This window comes from Augochlora pura, chromosome 6, assembly GCF_028453695.1.
Source record: "Augochlora pura isolate Apur16 chromosome 6, APUR_v2.2.1, whole genome shotgun sequence".
NCBI classification, from domain to species: domain Eukaryota; kingdom Metazoa; phylum Arthropoda; class Insecta; order Hymenoptera; family Halictidae; genus Augochlora; species Augochlora pura.
The window spans coordinates 12,415,319-12,435,788 of record NC_135777.1 but is presented as its reverse complement, the minus strand read 5'-3'; the positions used below and the strand labels follow the sequence as shown (position 1 = coordinate 12,435,788).

The following is a 20,470-nucleotide window of genomic DNA, read 5'->3' as shown; positions in this document are numbered from 1 at the left end:
AGTTACGTTTCAGTACGATTATTTTGTTTGTATTCCTTATGACTATTTATGAAAATGCGTAATTTTATGTTTCTGGTATATAATTTTGAGTGTACCATACATTTTTATATGAAAAAAAATAAATACTTTTTGGTACTATAATCTATCCTTACTCATAACTCGATCAGTACGCAACAATTAATTCTTTTTATTTGTACAAAATATGTATCGATTTAAATCATAATTGTACATTTCAAAATCAATTTTATATCTTTCGTACAATTTGTATATGATATCCTGTGTTAAATTTTGGAAATATGTACATGTAGTATCAAAATTAGTGTAGCCTCCTCGAGTTTTTTCCAGTCTCGGTAAATATGTATTCTTCTGATCTAATCCTAATCTTGAAAAAATATAATTTATCTGTTCATATGTATAATTATCCAACTTCAAAATATAATTGTATCGTATGTTACACACACTGCAATGTGTATAATAGCGATCCCAGTGAATATCATCTTGTTCTGAACTTTGAAGTAGCCACAGCGTAAATTCTTTGAAAGTTGGTATTAACTTCAATCTGAGGAAATTCATACAAAAATTTCATTGATTAAATGCTACTAAGATTTTGTTACACGAAATAGTACCTTCTGTCGTGTGTAAATACTCTTTCTCGAAAATCACCAGTTGTTATGTTGGAACGAAAAAGTTCAGGTCTTGTAAGGTAAAAAATCTTTTTAGCATAAATCCACGCTTGTGCTGTATATTTCGAATTGTCTTCTATACGATCTCTGAAATATACAAATATTTAATAATAGAAATAAAATGCATTGTAGAAGGAAATATGTACCTATATGACGATACAAGCCGTTGAAAAGGATGCCGTACAATTAAAAGTTTGAATATCTTCTTATCGTTTAAAATGCGATAGAGTTCTCCTTGAGTTTTTGGCGCCAAAAAGTCGACTTCTCTGCGAGAGATTGGCAAGATAAAGTATCAATTTTATTGAATTAATAAATTGGCAATACCTGTAATAATCATGTGTAATTTGACGATTTTTCATGTCGGAAAACAATTTCGTGAAGGTCGTGGAAGCAATCTTACGAATCCAACAATATACAGATTTTCGTTCAGAGTCATATAAAAAATGTCTTCTTTTCAATGGTATTTTTAAATTGTATTTGTTACATGTTTTTAAAATTTGATGCAATAAGGGTATGCTTTCCTAGTAAAACAAGTTCATTATTATTATGCGTTTACTGTAGGTTTCAATTCGTTTACCTGTGAGTCAATCAGGTCACTAATTATTTCATCACGTTCTGAACCGTTGTTTGGCTTCGTAATTGTTTGTTGTAAGATTATATATTTTTCCTTAGATTGATTAACAAAAAGGGGTAAATCGGATTGTATCGTAAAATTAGAACGGTGCTTCATCCTTAACCAAATAAAACAAACGATAATATATAAAATGACACACACCATACATTTTATAAACTGTACTCTAAACGACATAATTCAAACTGGATGTGAGCATCCTCACAGATAGATATGAGATTGAAACTTCCGTCTTTGAATTGTCTGCGGGGGTGGAATGAAAGATAAGATTTATCTCCAATTTGCATTGTTTTTTGGTCTTCATTTTTTTTTTTAGTGAAGACATTATTTTAATTGCGACTACATTGATAAGGAAGGATGTATAAAAAATAAAACGAAACGAATATATGCATCTTGCACTTTACTACGAAATAGCGCCAAAAAACATGTAAATCAATGATTTCGGTACATAATCACGATGTTAGGCTGCTTCTGTAAATAAGCAATAGTAATGATAATGGTGATAGTATTATTAATCATGACAAAAATATTCTCTTTAAAAGTAAACGCTTCTTACAAAATTTTCATTATAAAATTTTATTTATATTAACGGAAAGAATAATTAATTTGCTGCAAAAGTAAAGTTTCCAATCTACGGCAGTGATCTAGTTATGTTAAAATGGTACATCTTATCAAATTTGATTATGGAAAATTTAAATACGAATAGAAAAATCAGTATTATCAATATTCTCAATGATTCACAATTGATTATTATTTTTTCTATTTTTCTATAACAATGATGTATCAGATATAGCTACAAGAGTTACAAAAATATATAAATAAAAAATAAATCGTATAAGAAATTTAACAGTAAATTACGTGCTGCAGCGAACAGTACATATATTACTGCTAAATGCAAATAATATTGGATCAATTGTGAATCATTTTTTAACTCTTTAAACAATTTTCATCCTTCACTTATTCGTTACTTTCTTGTACTACTACATAATATTATGTGAAAGAGAAACTAAATATACATATATAAATATGTATTAATTATTACACGATTCAAGCAGTTAGATGTCTTTGAATCAATTGATTCATTATTAAAACACAATAGTGTTTATAATTATGTTAAAAATTACATTGTCCAAATGTATATTATATAGTAATAAATCTAAAACCATTTTTTTTAATCACTACATTAATTAAACTTTCGATTGATTCGATGAGTTGTTGTCTATTATGTAATCATAAGTATCGTGATTCTTTTGAAAGCCCTTACAAGGTGTGCATGAGTTGAGAAATGAAATAAATGGATGAGGATAATGTAAAAAATTTCTTATCTACGGTCCCTATATCTATGATGGTGATCCCGAGAGGATCGATGATCACTGTGTCGACTATGTCGACTCGCTGTTCTCCATAAAAATTCGTCTACACTTCTCTCGTAGCTGCGTTTTTCAAGTGCAGAAGCAGCCGCACTGTAATCAGGTGGTAATGGTAGACCATCGTAATACCTGGGCGGTGGCGGTGGTGGAGGTAAAGAGTCATAAGGATGGGGTACAGCATAAGGAGGTAATGGAGGTAACTGATGCTGCATGGTGCGCATGTAATCTGCAACATATGCTTCTGCTGCTGCAGCTACACCTAATCCAGGACTACCATATCCCCTGTAAGGTTGATGACCATTAAATTTTTAGCATAACGCTTGAGTTGATGAAGTGACTTTAAATTGAGTATTATACTTTGAGTAAGGAGAATCTCCTCTATTAAACCAGGAAGCATATCGATGATGGTGATGATCCCTGGATCCTCTATGATCATTACCAGCTAAGTGAGATCCTCTGGCTAAAGAAGCTAAACGAGATCGTGAAGTTAAGAAAAGCCTACGTCCTCTACCACCCCTTGACCGTAAAAATCTAGAACTGTTGTTTACAGGTCTATTATCTCGATACGAACGAGATGATTTTGTAACATGTTTCGCCGCTTCCTTTGACTTCCTCAAAATTGGAGTCATTTCAATGCCTGAAATATATATTATCAAATAAATTATTAATAGAGTAAGTGTGCTGCAGAAAATTGAGAGTTTCAAATTACCTTCATCTTCTGGAAACAATCTGCATAATTCCTCTGCAACTCTTGGTTCTATTTCTTGTCCATCTCGTCCGATTTTTACCTGTTTACCATCGTTCCATGGATTATATAAGTGTAAGGTTGCTGTAAATGGTAATTCCTTCCTACATATCCAATCAACTTTGAATACACCCCCTAAAGCTTTAGCTGATAATCCAGGAGGTAATACCTAGAATTTATACAAATTTCATACAATATAACATTAAATAATAGTTTCTAAGATTATCTCTGTACAATTTTATATACACACGCGTGCACGCATAGACAAACACATATATATGTATACAAACCCAAGAAATGGGTGCTCCATCTCTTCTAGATTCTGTACTAAGTCGTGCAAAGCCAGCAAATTTTCCTGATTCTTTTACAGAAAACACTAAAAGGACATTTCTGGACTCCCTGTAAGCTTGATTCAAATTGGCTTCATTTTGGGGCAATGTACTCCATACTCCTTTCGCTTTTGATAATGTGACATTCTCAGCATTGTTTGATTTAATGATGAAAAATCTAATAAAAAGAACTTTAAGACACGTCCTTGGCATTTATAATATTGTGCTTATCTAGACATTCACAAGTACAGTAACTAACAAGTTAAAAACAAATAATGGAAACATATGTAATAAAAGCAGCCAACCTTGCATCCCTAAATAAGTAATTTAATTTTGTAGCATAATCGTAGCTCTTGGCAATTCCTTTATTCTCCTTGGACCTTGCACGTTTTGTTTCAGGACTGGATGATTTGGAATCCCTTGATCTAGCACGTTTTCCCCTGTTTTTTCTATTACGTTTATTGTCTCCACGTGAGGACTTTGTTGAAACAGAGCTTATACTAGGCTGACTAGAATCAGAATTTGAACTGCTAGATGAAACTTCACTACGTGTATCGTATGTCTCATCAGCAGCAATTTTTAATTCATCTACTATGTCATTTTCTCCACAACTCAGATTTAAGTTGTCTCCGTCGGTATTATTGTCCATAGTTGCACTATTAATTTGATGTTCACTTTCACTAATGCTCAAAAATATCTCTTCACTTGTCCCGTCATCCAGGCTTTGTACTTCTGGATTTTTCGGGCTCTCTTGCGTAAAGCCAATGCAGTTCTGGCGCCTTTAAACCTTTTCTGAAACGCAAATATAAAAAAGGGCTTACTAGATGGATATCCAGTGGGCTGTGATACTTGTCCGAGAATAATATCATATTCGAACGGATCTGGTATGTCATATGACAATTATATGGTAGAAAGCAATGCGGTAACATTTTTATCATATAAGGAGGAAAGTTCAGAAGATTGCACATAAAATCCGATTTAAAGTCACTGTGATAAAAGATTTAAAAAGTCCATTCGCTGAAAACTTTGACTTTAGGATTGTCCTTATGCTGTTTAATTAAAATGTTTATAAGTCTTATAAAAGTTTCCAATATACATATACATATATCTACAATGTTAGCAAGTATATCTTGCTTTTGGTAGATATAAATTATACCTAATACGTAAAAGTTTCTGTTTCACCCAAAACAATGTTTAACAAAGGAAAACAACTTTGTTTTTCTCTTTTTTCTGTTAAATTCACGAATATAAATGTCCCTTGTACAAGCAAAAATTAAATAGTATGCTTTGAACTGTAGAGATTCCTTTTTGCAATCAAACGGAGTGCACAATTCCTGTAGCTCTATGAAACACAATAAGTGTCATTTTCAAACTTTAGACGTAAAAGTTTATTATTAAACAGACAGTTTAATCTTGTTAAAATGTGAGTTTTTTGTAGCTTATTACGTATGAAGGCGACGAGTCGTCGATGTTTTTTTTCTGTACGTCAGACAAAACAACACATCGCGCCTGTTTGACGTCTGTATTTATTGCAGTCTTTGAAAACGCGGAGGCTATGCCTAGGAAAAGTCCGTTGCGAATAGTAATTTTACTAGCAACATCAGCACCACAAAACATACTCTCGAGACCATCGTTCTCGCCATTGATTTTATGGAAAATAGTTCATGGTTTACAAACATAAGTCCTTGGACGTTAGAAGCCCTTGTAGGCAGCTCGTACACACTTACGTGCACACTCGTTCTTCACTTTAACACACTTCGCACCTCACGCAAGAATGCTCAATAATTATCGCATGCGTTTAACAACAACAATTCCTACGACTTCTCCCGCACGAAATAGATTGAAGATTCGCACAAGGGATTCCGCGTCTCTTCATAAAACCACAGTAAATGATCCTTTCTTCACGGAAGCGTAAACCACAGTAGCGTCCATTGTGTGACGTGTACAACAGGATCGATAGGAAGGTGATATACGATCACGGACCATAAGGACTGATAAGGAAAGTATCTACCGTTTGGTTTATGGACGAGGGGGTACTAAAGACGTAAGGAGAATCTGAACCATCCGCCATCTTGGTAGGTGTGGCGGATTCACACGGTATTCTGTCCTCTGTACGTGGAATCTCTGGGAACTAGGGAATCAATGACTGAACGAGGATGATTGAAACACGTGCTCGTATAACCTCAACTAACTTTATTCTTTTTGGTAACGGATGCTTACACGTGGGGAGTTCTGCATTAGACTGACTTATTAGGAACTGGACTGCAAATGTCGCATGTGTTGCATCAAGTGGTATACGCAGTCAAATCACTGGAGAGAGTCATATTTAACCCTTTTAGTGCCGGACGACGATATATCGTCGTTTGCTACACTTGCCAAAAGTGCCAACGACGATATATCGTCGTGCGTGTAATAACGTCTTATTCTTCGCATTGCGAGACAACTTTATCTGTTAATAAATTTATAAATGATCTAATTTGATTGTAAATAATCAAATTTCGTTGACAAAGAATTTGTAAACCGATTTGGGTCTGACATTTTACACATTCTATACCGGAGTGTGCTGGGACCCTGTTTACGCTGGAGCGATAAGATGGACACTCGACGCCAGACACTCTTCTAGCCCCCAAGTTGAACTGTTTATGATAGTTATCTGAGAGTTCGTATGCCACGACTTCGTCGTGGCTAAGATCCTTCTTTCAGTCTTTGCTTGACTTTTATAGAGAGAGTTTCTAACCCATGTACTGTGACGTTCTTTTGTGACAAAAACCGAGACGTTTTTCAACAGTTTTCTTTTATTTTTGTTATGTAATATTGTTTATCTTGTTACATAATAGCAAAATATATTTAGATGTTACATAAATGCAAAATATATACTTCATAATAATTGGTCTATATAGAATTATGATGAAAGATGGCTTCTTGTATGCGCAAATACGTTTTGAAAGAGAGAACTCAACGTTTACTTTTTCTTATGGAGACTTTTACCTTTGTTATTTATATAATTTTAAACGAGTAAAGAAAAACTAGTGTCATTGTTTTGTTCTCTGTTTCATCCTTAGTATACTGCTTTTTGAATTATGTAAATATTGTTTCCCGTTTGGTTTTTATGATTATTTTCCCAAACCCTAGTAAAACTGTGAAATTCGGCCGGTTATTCTCGCATAGGCACCTCTTTTTCGTCCGGTACTAAAAGGGTTAAACATTTTATTAGGGTTAGATAGAGTGTAATATGGTCTCTAATTCCTGGTCACCTGGCGGATTGCCATCCGTCTCTGCAGCCGGCGTAGAAGCTTTCTAAGTCTCCTACGCCGACCAGCCAGGATCGCTGGGGCCCATACTGGGGCCCCGTACACGATCATGAACCGCACCACGCGGTCGATCACGTCTATCGTGGACCGTCTCTCTCGGAAGCCGATGTGGCTGTCCGCCAGGTCGGGGCCATCTCGGGTCAGGTATCTGGTGAGGCGGGCAGCAACGATCTTCTCAAAGATCTTGCCCGCCTCATCCAGAAGGCAAATTGGCCGGTACACGGAAGGGGACTCCGCCGGCCTCCCCTCCTTTTTTTAACCCTTTCGCTACTACGGGCCACTATAGTGGCCTTTCATAAGATGTCACTGAGGTACTACGGGCCACTATAGTGGCTCTCCGCAAGATGTCACTGAGGTACTACGGGCCACTTTAGTGGCTCTCCGCCAGATACCAATGATCTATTGCGTCCAACCGTTTTACGCAAGTTTCTGACTCTGGGCATACACTGATAATGTTTTTTGTATCATTTACTGCTAACAACTGAATAAACAAACTGCTTAGCAATCGATGTACCTCGGCAATCAGTCTCAGCAGCATGGGTTCTCCGCCGCGGTATTCTCGCTGACGATCGGCGTTGCGTAGCGTGCAGTGATGTCGCGGCCCTCCGTTCAGCAGAAGTACCGCGGCGGAGAACCCGCCCGTAGCGAAAGGGTTAAGAGGACCATTCGACCGAGCTTCCACAGGTCGGGGAATGTCCCCAACCAGAGCAGCGCCGTGTAAAGGGCCATGAGCCTCGTCCCCAGGACGCTCATGGCGAGCACCTAGTCGCGGCCAGGTATTCCGTCTGGCCCCGGGGCGGTATTTTTGCCCCGGAGCCATCTGACAGCCCTGGCCATTTCCTCCTCGGTGACCCCCAATTCGGGGGACCATACGTGGTCCTCCGTCTCGGGATAAGGTAGGGACGCCTCCGCACATGGTGGAAATAGGGCGACCACGACCCTCCCGAGAAGCTGGGGCTCAAGGATCTCCGTGATAGGAGGCGTCTAAGGACGAAACCGTTCCATGACAATCCTATACGGGCGCCCCCAAGGATCTCGATTCAACGAGCCGAGGAGGTCCTTCCATGTCTGGGTTTTCGCTCGCCTGATGGCCAGCTGCAGGGCAACCACCGACTCCCTGTATTTCCCGAGATATCCTGATACTGCGAGGTTTCTGGATGTGGTGAGCCAGGTTTCTGTAATGAGGGCAATGTGAATTTTGTGTTTGTGAAGGACGTGTAGTTCGAGGCACTGGAAGCACTGGCAGGTACGGGGGTAAAGGTCGCGTGGCCAGTTAAACGGGCCGAGCTCAGGGTGCCCGGCCTCATAGATTCATTCACCCCCGAGGAGATTGTCTCTGCGGTTGCAAAGGCAGGAGGGTACACCGTGGGAGAGGTGAAGACCGGTATTATCCGGTCATCTCACTCCGGATTAGGCACTCTCTGGGTCCATTGCCCTGCCGCAGCCGCTCGTAAAGTTGCGGTCGCTGGCGGGTTAATTGTTGGCTGGACCCGAGCGATAGTGGAGGCTCTCAGCGCCCGGTCTCTGCAGTGTTACCGCTGTCTTGAAATGGGCCATACGTGACAGCGGTGCACTGCAGCAGAGGACCGGTCTGGCCGCTGCTATTTGTGTGGCGGCCTTAACCATAAGGCCAGCGGGTATTCGGCCGCGGTAAAATGTCCCGTCTGCTCAGACGAGGGCAAGCCGGCCGGACACCGCTTCGGCGTGCCCTGCCAGTGCTCGCCGAAGTCGAGGGGAGAAATACAGCTGGGGCAAAGGCAACAGCCTCAGCTGTTACTTCCCCCAAAAAGGGGACATCGAGGAAGGTCGGAACTAGTGGGGCCCCGCAGGGTTGGCCGTCGCAGCGAAGCCGTATAGAGCCTGAATGTTGAATGGGGCGACATCGCGGTGGTGGCAATATACGCGCCTCCGAGTTGGCCTCTCGAGATATTTGAGCAGTGCCTGGACGGGGTAGGGAGATGTATCTCCAGCTGTCAACCCTGTCCGGTACTGGTCCTGAGGGACTTCAACTCCAAAGCCACGGCTGGGGGGTGCGCCAGGACTGACTCGAGGGGCCGGGAGGTGCTGGACTGGGCGATGGGACTCGGGCTCGTGTTGCTTAACACGGGCTCGGTCCATACGTGCGTGCGACATAACGAGGGCTCCATCGGAGACCTCTGATGGGCAACGCTCCCGGCTGCACGCTGTATTACGGAGTGGAGGGTGGCGGAAGAGGTCGGGACACTGTCAGATCACAGATACATAGTGTGCGACCTCTCTGCCGCCCCGAGGACGACACCCCGTCATAGCTCAGGTGATGGGAAGCCACCACCGCGGTGGTCGCTAAAGCACCTGGACCAGAACGCTCTGATGACGGCAGCCCACGCCGTGGCCTGGCCAACAACATCGGCCAGGCCAGTCGACGGACTGGCGGAAGCAAAATGGTTCCGGGGAGCAATGACAACAATTTGCGTCGTTGCCATGCCCCGGGACAGACCCCACCAGCGAAAGACGGTGTACTGGTGGTCGCGCGAGCTAGAGGAAAAGCGCGCTGAGTGTGTGATCGCGCGATGTCAGTACACTCGCGTCCGTCGACGACGGCGGCGCGCCGAAGTACTGGCTACCCAGCTGTATCGTCGATACAGAGAGTTAGTAGTCACCCTGCAACGGGCCATTAAGCGAGCGAAAGCCCCATGGGAGTCAGTGACAGAGAGCCCTCCAGTGACAGAGAGCCTGGACCCTCAATTGCTCGGTACGGTGGTACCGATTATTTCCCGCTGACGCAGAGGTGTCTCCACCTGTACACGAGGCGGGGGTCCACCCTTGGGCCTCCGAATTGGAGGTCACGGAGGAGGAGATGACCGGGATTGCGAAATGGCTACGGGGCTAAAACACTTGAGATCTCTGTACACCCCCCTTTTAAAGTCGGGGAAATTCCCCGACATATGGAAGGAGGGGCGGATGGTCCTCCTAAGGAAGAAGGGAAGGCCCGCGGACTCTTCCTCCGCGTACCGGCCTTTATGCTTGCTGGATGAGACGGCAAAATGTTTGAGAAAATCATCGCTGCCCTCCTCGTCCAGCATCTGTCCCGGGTAGGCCCCAATCTGGCGGACTGTCAGTTTGGCTTCCGAGGGGGACGTTCGACAATAGACGCAATCGACCGCGTTAAATCCCTCTCGGAAGATGCTGTGGCACAGGGTGGGGTGTTCTTGGCGGTGTCGCTTGACATCATCAACGCCTTTAACACCCTGCCCTGGTCCGCCATTAGGGGGGCGCTGCTTCGCCATCAAGTGCCCCCCTACTTGCGGGAGGTGATCGGGGACTACCTGCGGGACAGGTGTATCGAATATCCTGACCGGTGCGGGAGGATTCGGAGAGAGGTGGACCGAGTGGTTCCGCAGGGGTCCGTCTTAGGACCCCTATTGTGGAACCTCGGGTATAACTCGGTCCTAGAAGCCTCCTTGCCCGACGGGGCTAATCTCGTCTGCTATGCAGACGACACGCAAGTGGTCACCGTCGGGCCCTCCCATGAGAGGACTATCCGACGCGCATAGGCCGCGGTGGCAACCGTCGTCGAGAAGATCCACGGCCTGGGGCTGACTACAGCCCCTGCGAAGACCAAGGGCGTCTGGTTTTATAGACGGTCTCGGTCACGGCCACCCCCTAGGTCGTGGATCCGGGTGGGTGAAATTTGCATTGCTCCCATTGAATGACGATTCACTGCTGTAAAATTAAAATCATGTGCATACCAGCTTAGGGAGTAAAAGAATCTTGCTGAAGTAGGTTACCATTACTGTTTACCTACATATTTTCTAAGTCTATGATTTAAGCCAACGGAAGATTCTCAAAATTGTAATAATGTCTTGTGCCTAAACATTAATTTTCTTTTTTTTATTCGAGAAAAACTTTTATAAAACTGAATTATATATAAACAATATATATTTACATAATGAAATGCTGATTTAAAGGTTCAGCAAATAGTTTTGTTTTCCATTAATTTAAAGATTCATGAATAATTATTATTATTGAATTTATTAATTTATAAATAACGCTGTTCAGTGTTGAATAAAATTATTTTACATGTATGAATATCAACTATATCAGACATTAAAAATTGTTTTTATTCGTAATAATATGTAAAAGCCTGATATGTAAGATACATACAATGATACATAATGTATTATGTAACACTTAAAACCGTATACTTTTGTATTCAGTATATGTTTGTTCTGTAAACTGACTTTTGACTATTTAAACTAAATATTAAGATAAAAAAAGTTGTAAACAAAATTTTAAGAATCTGTATCAATTAAAACCACTCTGTTATTTTGACATCTTGAGCGACCAACTTGTTTTAAACCTTTTGCTTGACATTTTTGTTATTTTGAATCTCACTATGAAATGCCTAAATTCATTATTACATTACCCATGACAACAGCCTTAAAAAGTATATTATGTAATTGTTAGTAATCAAATTCTGACATGAAATTAGAATACTTACAAAGGTATCTAGTAGGCTTGCTTAGTATATTACTTACAAAAATATGTTTTATTCGTCATAATATTACAAATACGTATTATATAAATAGAATAGTAATTATTATTAAAATAATATATAAACAATATAAATTATAGAGAGTATTTGGTATATGAATACTTAATACATTTTTACACAGATAATGTATAATAATCTTACAATTGCATTTTTCTTATTACTAATACAAATTATTTTAAAGGTACAAATATTGTTTTCGTATTATGTGTGTATCATACAATCTAATACTTCAGACACAATATATCTTAATTATATCAATAAATAATGAAACTTGTGGTACATAATTTTATACAATTTTAGACATTTAATATAGACTGCATAAATTATATATTAGCTACAATAAATAAATGTTCAAACTTATCATGTCTGCAATAATTTTATGCTATATTGCAGCTTTATATACAGGTTGTTTCATCTGAATACAGCTGTAATACAAATAAGAAAATGTATGGCCTGATTAGAAAACTCAAGTTAACCTTAAAATATTTTCTGTCATTATATGAATGAAAAAGTTATTAATGTTACGTTAGAGATCTTTTTATACTGAACAGCTCCTGCATAAACAGTTTTATAATATCAAAATAAGTCACAGTACTTTGATGAAGTGTTTATACAACTGAATAAAATTCCAGTTTTGAGATTTAATAAAAAATTGACATAAATTAATTATTGTACTTAAAATTCAATTAAATTTACTTCTTTTGTTACTGTATTTATTGCTGTTGACGTTACAACTGAAGTTGTAAAGGAACGTACATGAGATCGGAAACTTGATGCAGACTCCCATGCCTCATTTCTAATGATACCTTGATTCCTTGGATACATAAGCAAGGGATCTTTCCCAGTTTTCTTGCGTAATTTTTCTTGAAGCACTATCAATCGTGATCTCAAATATTCATAACTGGCTTGCTTTAATGCATTCACCCATTGTTCTACTTGAGATTCTGAACGTCCACTCAATACATGTCTCTTGTCATGTTCATCACGAAATGCTATACTGAATGCAAATACTCCTTCTGTTGCACTATCAATATTAATGCTATAATTTTCTAAAACAATTACTCCAGCAGGCTGCTTTGTATCAATTTGTCCTAATTCGTTAATATTAAAATAGAATAGCAAGTTGTACCTTAATTTAAACCATTTTTCTTTGAATCCTAAAAAAAGAGACAGTAACTAACATACAACAAAATTAGGGTAATATAGGAATGAGCAGCTTTTTAACAGTTATAGGTTAATAAGCATAAAATTGACTCAAACGAATTAATAAGCTATTAAATAAACTAACCTGATTTGTGCGCTCGTTTATGATTTAAACGACCTTCTAGATCAGCGGGGCCACTACTTGCCTTTGCCAGTTCTTTCTCATTAAATTTCATGATGATCAAGAATTATTTGCACCTTAAAACATTACTGCGTAATACAAATGTTATCGCACAGTTATAATATCTATACGATTCATCATATTGTCGATCAAGTCCACTATAGTCATTAAAAAGTTTGGTTATAATCTCTGAACTGCCAACAGTAAACGTAATAATTCAATATTAGGTGATCCATTTTTTGTTTTTCATCTTATATTCACTTTAATTGTTCAGATATTTTTAGTAGAAGATACATTTAATAAAATACCCTGACTTGATGTAATATCATCTGCCATTATACATTCTAATAAGGTAAAGCGAAATTTTGAAAGGGCGCGTTTTACTATGGCAGTCTGTGAAACACGAAAATTACTTAAATTTTAAAAAATTATTATAATAGCTAATCAGTGTTACTTTAATATATGTATAAAAATTTCTATTTTGTAAAAACGTTTCTGAATGAAGTATATGTTAATATTAAATTTATTGGATTAATTATTTAAGGTTTACAAAAATAATAACAATGTGTTGTACGTAAACAAGATTGGTCAGCCTGTAAAATGGATATGCATGCTATTTCATACTGTTCATTCACATATGTACAAAAGATTGCAAGTGTCAACTAGACAAATTATTTGTCAAATTTTACTGAAAATAACTAAGATCTTTGTTTAAGAATGGATGGTTTACTTTAGTATTTACTATTTATGAGTTTATTTTAGAAAAAATACATGCTTAAATTATACGAATCTGTAAAATTCGCTTCATAGTGGCGATTTACAATTATTTTTTATATAATTAAGTGATGGGAGCGCTAACCAGTCGACAGAATGCTGGCGTAGAAGAAGTTGATATCGTTTCAAATCATGCATACAAATACCCTCCTCGGTCTGGTTCGTATTAAATTATACACACGTTAACATTAACATTGTAATATAAAAATTACTATGAAATATTATAATATATGAAACTAAATAAATTAATATTTTAATCAATTATTAAAGTATTAATTTCAGACATTATTTCTTTGAATATACATTGTATAGGATACATCTTTTTTATTAGGGAGCTACTTTGGTAGCCACTTCATCATGGGTGGTGAGAGGTTCGATACACCTCAACCAGAAGCATATTTATTTGGAGAAAATGCTGACTTGAATTTTCTAGGAAGCAGACCTACACCTGTAAGACATATGATATTGAATTATCATAAGAAACCATGTAGGAAATAATGTTTAAAACTGTAATTTTTATTTTAGTTTCCGTATCCACCTCCACTAGCAAATGATCCTACAAAAACGTTAAAAAGTTTAGTCAATATAAGAAGAGAATCATTGAGACTAGTTCGTAATGTTGATGAAACTTCTGCTTCACCTCAATGTCATAATTTAAAACATTATGGTGATGGTGATATTGATAAAAAATCAAGTCGTTATAATATTGAATTCATATTTGACTGTGATGTACGATGTGCAATTACAATATATTATTTTTGCACTGAAGAGGTGACAACAAAGGGTGTTACGTATGTATTTAACTCAATAATGAAATCATAGCATTAAAAATCTATTTATAAGACAATATATTTCATATACAAATATGATTATTTACAGTTATACACCAAGAGATTCCTCAATGAACTCTGAAACATATTACTTCAAAAAAGGTGCAAATCAGTTATTTTCAAAAACATCACACGTATTTGATCCATTAGCATATAATGAGGAAGATTTGTTATATAATGCTGATAGGGAAGTATGTAATTCCAAAATATGTTTATACTATGCCCTTATATCCCTTGAACTACTATATAATAATTGTAATTATCTGTAGATAATACCAATAGCAATCCATTGTGTAGCAGAAGAAGGCTCAGATGAACCAAAACAATCTCACACAACAATTGCAGTTGTTGAAAAACATTCAGATGGAACATATGTATTAAAAGCACTTAAACAAAAGCTTTATGTTGATGGTCTTTGTTATTTACTTCAAGAAATATATGGTATAGAAAATAAAAATGCTGAAAATGCTAAGGTATGAATAAAAGCCATTTTTATATTAAATTATATTTATTTTCTTCAATTATTGTTGTAGCAACAAGGTAGTGATGAAGATACAGATGATAATGGATCAGAATGTGTTATTTGTATGTATGATGTGCGAGACACATTAATATTACCATGTAGACATCTATGTTTGTGTAATGGTTGTGCCGATTCTCTTCGATACCAAGCCAACAATTGTCCAATATGTCGTGCTCCTTTTAGAGCTCTGCTTCAGATCAAAGCACTACAGAGATCAACTGGGGCCGTTGTATCAAACCCTCCATTACCAGAAGTTAATACTCATTTTTACATATTCATGATTGCTGTTTAAGAAATTTTTTTACATTTAATAACATTTATCTAATATAAAATGTTAAATGGTTAGGGAAGTTGTGAAAATATTCCATCTGGTTATGAGGCTGTATCATTGATAGAAGCATTAAATGGCCCATATATTCCAAGAACTGCTGTTCTTGCACCAGAATCTCCAGATACACCTGATACAGATACAGCAAGTGCAATACAAGCAGCTGAAGCATTAAATAGGTAAAATACTTTACAAATTACTTATCTTATTTTATAATTTAATTAATTTAAATATTTTATTTAATAGATCTGTTGAACGTACACCTGTATTGAAACATGCATCTTCAAAAGAAGTAGATACATCTGCTAGGTCAAGTGGCACTGCATGTCCCACTCCAGAATTTCGAATGTCGGTCTTATTGGCTAGAGACGAACATTCAGGTTCGCAAAAAGACCTACATACTCGATCTCCAGGAATGAGGATAAAATCTTCCGGGCATATACGCGAAAAATCTTCCTTAAAATCTCGAGATACTCTTAGACTTGTTAACGAAAAACAATCTATTTCTCTTTACGAGGTAATTTATTGATGTTTATAAATTCGTACTTCCATTAATTTCTCTAACAGTTTAAATACAATATTTAACATTTGGACATTGTTTGGTTCGACTTTACCTACAAATAGATGGACACTTTTAATTGTAATTTTGTCTTACAAAAGTATATAAATTAATTTAAGGTCGACAGCTTCCAGAATTGACCGTAGTGAAACAAATTTATGTCTTCAAATTATAAATATTCCAATTTCCTGAACAATGTGGAAAAGTTAATATTAATTTATCACAAATTATTAAGTAAAACATTATTTACAGGGACAAGGACAAGATGACGATAGTGAAGCAGAAAAACTATCTCCTTTATTGGATGCAGCAACGAGTACAGAAGCACTTGATACCCATAATCATAGAATATGTGACATAGATGTTGACGATGAAATTCAAAACACAGAAAATGAGAATGATACTGATGCTACATGTCATTCTCACTAAAGAATTATGTTTATGAAGAAATGTTTAATCGTATGTTTTCAATATGTATATTTAACTCAATTGCTTTTTGTAACATAAAACTGCTTATAATTCTGCAATATAATTTTACATTGTAAATAATACATTACTACATGTAAATTGAATAAGATTGGAACCTGTTTTCCTTTTTTCGATACAAATAAATACTAAAAATTAGTATTCATTATATTGTTCTTTACATACTCGCCTTTAGTATACATTGCTAATTTTTAATCTTTATAGAGTCTGTATTATTATAAAGCACTAATTTAATTTAATAAATAGAGTTGCTAAAAATTTTAATAAATTCTGTTTTTTATAGTTACTTGTGCAAAATATTGCGTATTTGTAAGTTTCTGAAATTCGAGAAAATTTTGGCAATATGTTACAATACATAAACTTAACTTTTTAAAATGTTGCTACTAATAAACAAAATTTCATCAATCTATTAACACAGTTATACTTTTACGAAGGTGTCCTGATTGTAAAAGAACAGATCTTTTAGCTATCTTATCAAATAAGTTAAGGATCAATGGAACTAGTATGTGAAAGGGTAGTAACATATTCGGAACGGCACCAGTAATTTGAATATTGCAGTGATATTTTTATGTTAATACGTTCCTAGTTTATCTCGTTGCACAAAGCCTTTAATTCAAATTGCCTGACATTTCTCTTGCAACTTTGAATTTATTGATAGCATCAAAAGCTGTCATCCGTTCCAAAAATATTAAGTGTAAAATAAAATTAATGCCACGTGTTTATATATAATTTCTTTAATGAAATTGAAGTCAAAAAGATTATTTGTTCTTTACGCAGCAGCAAGAATCTTCCTGAACTTCTTCCATTCATCCAAAGGACCATGCTCAGGCAAGTACTTAACATTGCAACCATCTGGAGCAAGACGACCAGCTATTTTAAGTTCTTCATATTCTGCTCGATCATATTTTGTAAATCCCCATTTTTTTGAAACATAAATCTTCTGACGACCAGGGAACTTAAATTTGGCACGACGCAGTGCTTCGACAACAGCAGCCTTATGACGGTCTGATGAGCGCACACTCATTATAGGTTGTCCAATATGTACCCTAGCAACAGTACCTTGTGGTTTACCAAAAGCCCCTCTCATTCCAGTTTGGAGCCTTGTATGTAATAAACAAAATTTTATCAAATTCGGTTACAAGCATTTAATTTTCTAATGTTTTTTCAATTATAGAAATTATAGAAGCTTTAATTAATTTAGTATCATATACACACCTATCAGCTCCAGCACATGATAACATTTTGTTAATGCGAATAACATGGAATGGATGAAGTCTCATACGAATATGGAACTGATCCTTTCCAGCATTTTTGACCATATATTTATTCGCACAGATACGTCCTGCTTCAAGTGCTTCTGAACTAAGTTGCTCATATTCATCAGACACTAAATGCACACATAATGGAAAATCTTCCACCGACGCTTTCTTTTTCCCAAGATCGAAGATGCGAATCTTTGGGTCCGGTACACCACGACAGAATCTTGATTTTGGATACGGCTTGTTCTTACAATAACGATAACTATAATAAAGAAGATAAATATTTTAGATTGGGCAAAGGAAGAACTAATATAAGTCAAACGAACGTTTCTAACCTAACTCATGATTTATAAAACAGTAAATATTTAAAAGCTTTCACGCATCATTATAGAATGAAAAATTATAAAACATCTTATGTAATGTTTTCTACCAATACTTTAATAAAATTCAAAACATAGATATTCTATTACGTACCATCTTGCTGGTCGGCGCCCCATATTGACTATTAAAAAAGAAAAAATAGTAGTAATATAGGTATAGAACACTTGTGAAAATTTATTTAAAAAATTGTATGAGCATAGAGTATAGTGATGTTTAATATATTTTGGGATATTTTTGGATTTTAATAAGCGGATAAAATCATTTACCTCACGATGCCATGCGATGTCAAACAAGAAAGGAGCTACTACTCTGAACTAAGGCACAGAACAAAATTAAATTAAGAGTCCTCTGTGCAGAGATGATTTGAGAATTTCTTATATCAGCGCCATCTGCGGTGGAATGATACAGTTTCGATAGATTAGGGCTAGTTCATAGACTCTCATATCATTATCTTGGATCAAAGCTCCGAATCATAATAGTGGGACCTACTCCTGTATATCTCCAGTTATGCAAATCATAAACTTAGTTGATGCCGATAGGAGGGAAGTTCAAATGTAATAATTTAGAATAGGTAAATAGATAGCGAGAGAGAGAATTCTCACGGAATCTTCAATACGAATTTATTGAGCAAAGCTAATTGAGCAACAAAGGAAAAGTCAAGTAGCCTCTCGAACGATCGTCCCTTGTCTTGCAAGACGAGTCGAAACCTGAGGCCTTCGAGACAGGAAGTCATAAATTCTCGGTTGAGGACCCGGTCATATGATACTCGGTTCTGAACCTTTCCTTCGGACCTCTCTCTCGCGCGCGGCCCTCAGGCAAAAATCATCGCGCGCAACACATTTTTTGTTTTGGCGCGCTAATCAGTTTCCGCGGAAGACGGGCCATCCGACAAATCAGCATCCAGTTAAAGGACCCCAATTTTCTATTGGACAAGGGAAGAAAAACCAGAGGGAACACAGGAAGAAAACTCGATTCCTCGGGAAAATATGGACAGACTTTATTTTGAAGGCTTGAAGACAACATCGTTAATCCAGGAAATAAAGTTGATTAAAGACGATTTTTGTGTAGCCAGTTAATTTTTACAAGCCCTACACAAGCAGAGCGCTTTTGTGTTTCACGGGCATCCGAATCAGCCAAATTCCCCAAATCGCATCCATAGCTACGCAACACAGTTAATGAGGGTTAACATAGAAATGTTCTTTACTATGATTGGCTGTCGATTAACTGCAGAGACAAAATCCACTGTGGATTAGAAATGCATTAAAATGGTGGAGATGTGTGTCAGCTTAGAGAGTAACAAATATGTGCAGGATTAGAATCCATTACTGTGTAACTGCATATGACAGAGACAGAGCATTTTCGGAAACTGTTATGAAATATACAACATCATCGAATCTCATTTCTGAGATCTTTTATGCAGCACATTTCAGACAGTCTCCCAAAATACTCTCTGCCTCTGTCAAATGCAGTTTGCCTCTGTCATAATTTGAATCATTTCGGATAATTACGGGAATAGAGAGAGAAAAGACGAATGTGATCCTTTCTTTGCCGTATGCGATTTTGTGCATTCCAAATTGATATTAAATGCTTAATATGGATATTATAAGTGTATGGATATCAATGCCGTAATCGTTTCGATACATTCATTTATTAGGTACGAAATTATAATTGGTATTTGTAGCATTTGTTGCAATGTGACACGAATATAATATTTCATATAAAAATATTGTCGGATTATTAATATCCATGTGTCATCGCATGAACGAAAATACATACAACGAAAATTTGTCTGAAAAAAAGTTACTTCTGATTTATTTATTACACTAAGCACTGAAGAAAGTAAATATATTTACTTTTTATATTTTCTTTAATAGAAAAAATTCAGAGAACTATAAATCAATCCTTTGTTCTCGGATATTCAAAATTTTCGGTATTTAGGATATCCTTGGGCATATCGTTATCTAAAGCTTCGTTCACGGAAGACTTGTAGTCTTTTAATTCTGTAATACAAATGTTTAGGTAAATATCTATCTCGATGTGCTCTGGAACTAAATAACAACGTTATTTAGACGTTAAATTTGCACATTTAAAATTATAAATACCGGTAACATAATTCATAGGTCTATTTTAAACAAACTGTGATTCACTCGCTGATTTCGAAAAAGGTGATCCAGCCATAGTTGTCAATTGGTTACTGATTTTTCTTTTATAAGTAAGAGGGCAAATTTACCAGAAACAATGTCAGTAAGCATTTACTTTACATCAGTAAATTATTTAGGATATTCCCGTTTGAATCCAAACATCTCTTTATAAAGAGAAACGCGTTGAGTTTCTCGCTAGTTCGCGCACTCTAAATTTTTCTATACATATAAATGAATCGATTGAAGTATCGAATCAATGGGT

At 36.8% G+C, this 20,470-nt stretch overlaps 5 protein-coding genes across 10 annotated transcripts; 1 reads left to right on the top strand and 4 right to left on the bottom strand.

Annotated features, from left to right (window-relative positions):
• Positions 1-177: 177 nt before the first annotated feature.
• LOC144471026 (carbohydrate sulfotransferase 11) lies at positions 178-1,618 on the bottom strand. Its single transcript, XM_078182675.1, has 5 exons — positions 1,261-1,618; positions 1,008-1,204; positions 830-949; positions 627-770; positions 178-559 (listed from the first exon to the last, which is right to left on the bottom strand). The coding sequence occupies exons 1-5, from the start codon at positions 1,489-1,491 to the stop codon at positions 178-180; spliced, it is 1,074 nt and encodes a 357-aa protein (XP_078038801.1). The 5' UTR covers positions 1,492-1,618.
• Positions 1,619-1,697: 79 nt separating this feature from the next.
• Positions 1,698-6,473, bottom strand: Ythdc1 (YTH domain containing 1). 4 transcript variants are annotated; one of them, XM_078182669.1, is made up of 6 exons: positions 4,915-6,473; positions 4,064-4,550; positions 3,720-3,936; positions 3,394-3,598; positions 3,042-3,321; positions 1,698-2,966 (listed from the first exon to the last, which is right to left on the bottom strand). In XM_078182669.1, exons 2-6 carry the CDS (start codon positions 4,405-4,407, stop codon positions 2,636-2,638), a joined length of 1,377 nt encoding a protein of 458 aa, XP_078038795.1. In that variant the 5' UTR covers positions 4,408-4,550; positions 4,915-6,473; the 3' UTR covers positions 1,698-2,635. The 4 variants fall into 4 exon arrangements, with proteins under 4 accessions (XP_078038795.1, XP_078038796.1, XP_078038797.1 ...); XM_078182670.1 differs by having other exon boundaries at positions 5,205-6,473; XM_078182671.1 differs by having other exon boundaries at positions 5,378-6,473.
• A 5,219-nt stretch (positions 6,474-11,692) lies between these two features.
• Positions 11,693-13,279, bottom strand: LOC144470928 (pleckstrin homology domain-containing family J member 1). 3 transcript variants are annotated; one of them, XM_078182528.1, is made up of 3 exons: positions 12,892-13,279; positions 12,360-12,760; positions 11,693-12,028 (listed from the first exon to the last, which is right to left on the bottom strand). In XM_078182528.1, exons 1-3 carry the CDS (start codon positions 12,980-12,982, stop codon positions 11,999-12,001), a joined length of 522 nt encoding a protein of 173 aa, XP_078038654.1. In that variant the 5' UTR covers positions 12,983-13,279; the 3' UTR covers positions 11,693-11,998. The 3 variants fall into 3 exon arrangements, with proteins under 3 accessions (XP_078038654.1, XP_078038653.1, XP_078038652.1); XM_078182527.1 differs by having other exon boundaries at positions 11,693-12,760; positions 12,892-13,121; positions 13,236-13,250; XM_078182526.1 differs by having other exon boundaries at positions 11,693-12,760.
• Positions 13,280-13,565: 286 nt separating this feature from the next.
• Mrgn1 (Mahogunin ring finger 1) lies at positions 13,566-16,568 on the top strand. The gene is made up of 9 exons (XM_078182897.1): positions 13,566-13,860; positions 14,033-14,151; positions 14,227-14,492; positions 14,581-14,722; positions 14,801-15,004; positions 15,065-15,307; positions 15,401-15,561; positions 15,629-15,899; positions 16,194-16,568. The coding sequence occupies exons 1-9, from the start codon at positions 13,773-13,775 to the stop codon at positions 16,368-16,370; spliced, it is 1,671 nt and encodes a 556-aa protein (XP_078039023.1). The 5' UTR covers positions 13,566-13,772; the 3' UTR covers positions 16,371-16,568.
• A 577-nt stretch (positions 16,569-17,145) lies between these two features.
• On the bottom strand, positions 17,146-18,433 carry Rpl10 (ribosomal protein L10). The gene is made up of 4 exons (XM_078182898.1): positions 18,334-18,433; positions 18,161-18,188; positions 17,643-17,948; positions 17,146-17,527 (listed from the first exon to the last, which is right to left on the bottom strand). The coding sequence occupies exons 2-4, from the start codon at positions 18,181-18,183 to the stop codon at positions 17,197-17,199; spliced, it is 660 nt and encodes a 219-aa protein (XP_078039024.1). The 5' UTR covers positions 18,184-18,188; positions 18,334-18,433; the 3' UTR covers positions 17,146-17,196.
• Between the last annotated feature and the right edge of the window lie 2,037 nt (positions 18,434-20,470).